Here is a 5,054-nt window from a genome sequence, read left to right on the forward strand (position 1 = left end):
TGTTTTTTTTGGTGAGATAGCCCTAAGTGTTTTGTTGATTAATGATTTTGCTGGGCTGTGATTTGGTTTTGAATTTGAATGAAATCGCATCACTGTATTGTTGGGCTAGCTGTGGTTTGGCAGATGTAGTCAAGTTCGGGAAAGACAAAGCCAAATAGACAAAAACACCCTCAAATCTGATATAAATCTGGTTTGGCAGAAAACGCCCTAAACTAACGGGGTGACTGACGGAGGTACTAACTTGTCAAACAGAGAGAACTTCGGGTATGTAAACGTAAGATTTCAAAAGTTGGGTATCAAACTGAAAGTGATCTTATAGTTCGGGGGGTCTTTTGTAATTAATCCTAGATTTTTCTTCTTAAAACAAAAAAACTGTCTCTTTAGGGAAAGACCCAAGTCACCCAACTTCAATTTAAGTAAAGAAACATGAAATCTGTTTCTTTATTTTTTACACATGCACATACACGAAACGACTAAACAAACCACTAGATGAAAGCTCCCCTGGGAGCAACCTGCACCAGAAATTAAGATGCTCTGTATCTGTTGGACCTTGAGAATCACGAATGCATTTGCGATTTCAATCTTTAGCTCTTTCTTTTGATTATCCATCTCTTCATTGTCTCTCAATAAACAATTAACCAAGGGTTTTGGTGCCTAGCTATTATTTGTATTCTTGCTTACGAGAGAAACTCTCGATCCGGAAAACAAAAAGGGGGCAAAAGCCATGGAAATAGTAAAGGAAGAGAGCAGCAGCTGGCTATGCTGTGTTTCTCATCTTGTTCCTTCTGTTCAAGAATTAGCCAAGAAGCCCATAACCACCCTTCCACCTAGATATATACAGCAAGATCTCCACGACGGTGATGCTCGAGACCAAGTGAACAAGATCGGTTCCAATGAAGCGAGCAGTTCTATACAACCTGAAATACCAACCATCAACTTCAAGAAACTGCTTTCTCGGAAAGAATCGAACAGTTTTCAAGATTCGGATGAATTGGCTAGGCTCCACTTGGCTTCAAAAGAGTGGGGTTTCTTCCAGGTACCTCAATATAGTTAAGAGTTCATGGAGTATTTCACTTTCAGAACTTTAACTTTCTGTGTAAATTATAACTAGAATTGCAATAGTATTATAATCCTTACGGGAAGTTAAAGATAACTAAAACAATTTAAAAGACTTGCACGAAGAACTTGAGTTGTCCATTATAATCTTCTTTGATTTCACCCTTACATTTCTCTAATAAGTTCATGTGAGAAATCGTTTGTGTATATATAGGAACCATATCTGACATATACGGTCAGTCATACATGTCAGTTTCTTGATGTCATACCATTTTAACTACTCTTTCAAAAACTCAAATCAGATAATATATAACTTATGATTATGTCCAACGAAGAATTTTAAATTCTAACCGATTATGAGTTGGTCAAATAGGGATTATGTTCATTTTCTTTAAACTCATGTCAACACTTGAACTCAAATATGTATGCATCATCTCTATATAATGTCATATTATATATATCTATCAAGATATCTGACAAATATTAGTATATGACTTTTTTTTTTTGGAATGAAACATTTTTTGAGGGACACAACTCAATAGCCATCACAGCCCAACCATACAACATAATTAAACAAGAAAACTAATCAACTATTTCAAACCCAGAAATAGGAAGAGACAGTTTTCATGCCAACAAAAAGAGTAGAGCCACGACCAGAATGCCGTGCTCAATCTGCAATCATAGGAGGGCAAAGGAGCCCATCATTCCTAAGTACATTGGTGAGGGAAGGTATATGACTTAACAAAGCAAGAATTTGTATCCAAAAAAAAAAAAAAAAAAAAAAAAAGAAACTTAACAAAGCAAGAAAGCAAAGAGTGCTTTTAATTGTATATATGTTGCTAGCAGTTGGTAAACCATGGCGTGAGCTCTTCTTTGTTGGAGAAGATTAAGACAGAAATTCAAGACTTCTTCAACCTCTCGATAGATGAGAAGAAACGGTTTTGGCAGCGTCCAGAAGACATGGAGGGTTTTGGACAACTCTTTGTCGTTTCTGAAGAGCAAAAACTTGATTGGGCTGACGTTTTCTTCATGACTACACTTCCTGTCCAGATGAGGAAACCTCACCTATTCCCGGAGCTCCCTAGTCCTTTCAAGTAATCAAGCTCTCTCTCTCTCTCTCTCTCTCTCTCTCTCTCTCTCTCATGTTACATCATTTACAAGTCTTACATGAACAGAGACACCTTGGAGATTTACTCCTTGGAACTGAATAACCTTGCCATGGCTATCCTTACACAAATGGAACATGCTTTGAAAGTTGATGCCAATGAATTGACCGAGTTATTTGAAGATGGAATGCAATCAATGAGAATGAACTATTACCCTCCATGTCCTCAGCCGGAGAAAGTCATCGGATTTACGCCTCATTCAGATGCCTCAGGCCTCACGATCCTCCTGCAAGTGAATGAATTGGAAGGTCTCCAAATCAAGAAGGATGGGAATTGGCTTCCTGTTAAGCCACTTCCTGAAGCGTTTATTGTCAACATTGGAGACGCTCTGGAGGTAAACTTCAACTTGTTACTTAACGCTATTACCTACTTGAATTAGAAATATGCACTTGCCCTTATACAAAATGAACTTAAATGGCAGATTAAAACAAATGGGACTTATCGTAGCATTGAGCATCGAGCAATTGTAAACTCAGAGAAAGAAAGACTCTCAATCGCCACATTTTGCAACCCGAGAGTTGATGGTGAAATTGGACCAGCCTCTAGCTTGATCACTGAACAAACACCTGCTGCATATACAAGGATCGGAGTACAAGACTACACGAAAGCCTTTTTTGCCCGTAAGATTCAAGGAAAATCTTTTATTGATGATCTTAAAGTTTAAATTAAGTTAGTTTGTTGAGTTCTTAATATGTTGGGATTAACAAGATGCATATTGTATACTCAAGATGCATGTGCATATTACCACTGAACCAACTCAGTATGAGGCTATGAACTACTTGATCTACAACCCTGTATGTCATTCTTGTTCACAACCAAAAATAATTGATAACGGATTGAGATGCTGACATGCTGTCATTAGTATTCTCAACAGTAATTAGGCAAAAAATTATTTGTAATAGTAAAATAAAGAAATAAAGGCCCTGAATGTATGTACGTGATAGATCGATATCGCAACTTGATGTATGTATATATGTAGACGTACACAAGTATACACAACTAATACTCAGCTGGCCGGTGTTGAGCATTTGCAATTAGGCATTTAGGCCCCAAATGTTGGGCTGTGACTCTTGGCCACCTCTCCCAAATAGGCAAATACCATCGAACTTTGCAAATTCACAAACTCGAGGATTCATGCATGGCCGGACTGGCCCGGACAGCACAGCTAGCTAGCAGAAAACATGCATGTTTACATATAAGGTCAGAAATAGGAGAAAGGTCTGAAACTGAATCATGTTCCTTTTGCTAAATTTCACACATGGTCATAATTGATGTATAGTAGATAAAAAACTTACACACTATCAGAGAATTGATGATGAAAGTGAAAGCACAGAAGAAAGTAGGGTACTGAACAGGAGAAATATATTGAGAGGAAATGAAGGAAAAACAGCTTGTACAAGGCTATCAAGGATTCGGTGAATTGATCAAGCTAGCTAGCAAGGACACCCACTTGGAGAGTCAGGAAACCAGACTGAATTGTAGAGTACAGTACTGCAAGGCTGCTGGCTACAGCAATCAGTTCTATCAGATGTACCAACCATTTGGACTCGCTGTACTTTGACTGAGATTCTTTTCAACTTTGCTTTTAAATTTTGAAAATCCCTCTATGTATCACATTCAAGCTTCAATTTCTACCACTATATATATTAGGTAACTCTGTGAGATTACAAACATCTTATCACTGTTTCTGTAGATGGTGATCCTCTTTATATCTTTCCACAGCTTTCTTGAACTGCATCTAGCATAAGACTAGAAAGTTACCCGCGCGTTGCAGCGGGACTTTGGACTTTAGCGTAGTTTTGCCTATATGAGGAAACGTCATTTTAGTCATTAAACTTGAAATCGATAGTAACATTTTATAGTTATAGGTGTACTGCCCCAATGTTTCAACTAACTACGAAGTTCCTTAAGCATATGTTACTTAAGCATATAATATACAGCAGCACAACACATTGTTTATCAAAAATAGTAGATTCATATCAACATAAAATAAATCTACTAAAGAATTTTCGAATCAAGTTCCACTTCAGTTATAACACTCAACGTGCCAAGTCTGCCGTTGAAGAAGCATTTAGCAACAAATTTGTAAAGTAATAATAAGTTCTTCTTTTGAGCAAAAAAAAGACAAAACTACGGACATTAAGAACATGACCAAAACATGGAGGATAGCGGGCATGTTAATTAATTATTCTGCTCAAGCTGTTCTCCTTTGAAGGAGAGGAACCATAGACCCTTTGATTATTTTAGAGTACTAAATTAAGAAGCAAAACAACATAAATTTTCCATGAACCCCCTATTTCAGTACACAATACAAACTCAAATAGATTAAAAATGTCATCAACAACCAAGCTTAATTTTGGCTACAAATACCAAACTACTATAGGCAAGGAACATAGTTTGGGAGGGCTTTTATCAATTTGTAAACTGGGACTAAGCCATGAAGCTCATGAAACATGGAAATACAATTTAATAGGCATTATGTATCTATAAAAGTTCCCCAAACTACAGTCGTCCTCAACTCTAACAAAGAATGTACTTCACAACATTTTAGTGACATTTTACTTACCGTGATAAAGCCATCCCTCAGAGTCGGGTAATGTCTTTATGGTTTCAGTCATGCTGTAAGAAACAATATATAAACGATAAGATATTAAAAAAATTGCAAGTGATCACAGCAGGAAAAGCATGATATTCTAAACCTTCACAAAATCTCACCCCAATGCAATCGTAATTAAACATTATGTCCTTCTCACAACTAAATATCTAAGAGAAGATGTCATTGGATTATGGAAAACGATGAAGACAATTGTGATATTGATATGAAATTTATGA

The 5,054-nt window shown here is 36.8% G+C and overlaps 1 protein-coding gene across 1 annotated transcript; it reads left to right on the top strand.

Moving 5' to 3' along the window:
- The first annotated feature begins 451 nt into the window (after positions 1–451).
- Positions 452–3,164, top strand: LOC101293667 (protein SRG1-like). The gene is made up of 4 exons (XM_004294126.1): positions 452–1,036; positions 1,903–2,150; positions 2,232–2,556; positions 2,644–3,164. The coding sequence occupies exons 1-4, from the start codon at positions 725–727 to the stop codon at positions 2,884–2,886; spliced, it is 1,128 nt and encodes a 375-aa protein (XP_004294174.1). The 5' UTR covers positions 452–724; the 3' UTR covers positions 2,887–3,164.
- Positions 3,165–5,054: the final 1,890 nt, after the last annotated feature.

This window comes from Fragaria vesca, linkage group LG3 (genome assembly GCF_000184155.1).
Source record: "Fragaria vesca subsp. vesca linkage group LG3, FraVesHawaii_1.0, whole genome shotgun sequence".
In the NCBI taxonomy this organism is placed as follows: domain Eukaryota; kingdom Viridiplantae; phylum Streptophyta; class Magnoliopsida; order Rosales; family Rosaceae; genus Fragaria; species Fragaria vesca.

Excerpts from the sequence above, each read along its gene's own strand:
- LOC101293667 (XM_004294126.1), top strand. The coding sequence starts at position 725 with ATGGAAATAGTAAAGGAAGAGAGCAGCAGCTGGCTATGCTGTGTTTCT. Across the intron at positions 2,151-2,231 it reads GAGCTCCCTAGTCCTTTCAA|AGACACCTTGGAGATTTACT; the intron begins GTAATCAAGCTC and ends TTACATGAACAG. Across the intron at positions 2,557-2,643 it reads ACATTGGAGACGCTCTGGAG|ATTAAAACAAATGGGACTTA; the intron begins GTAAACTTCAAC and ends CTTAAATGGCAG.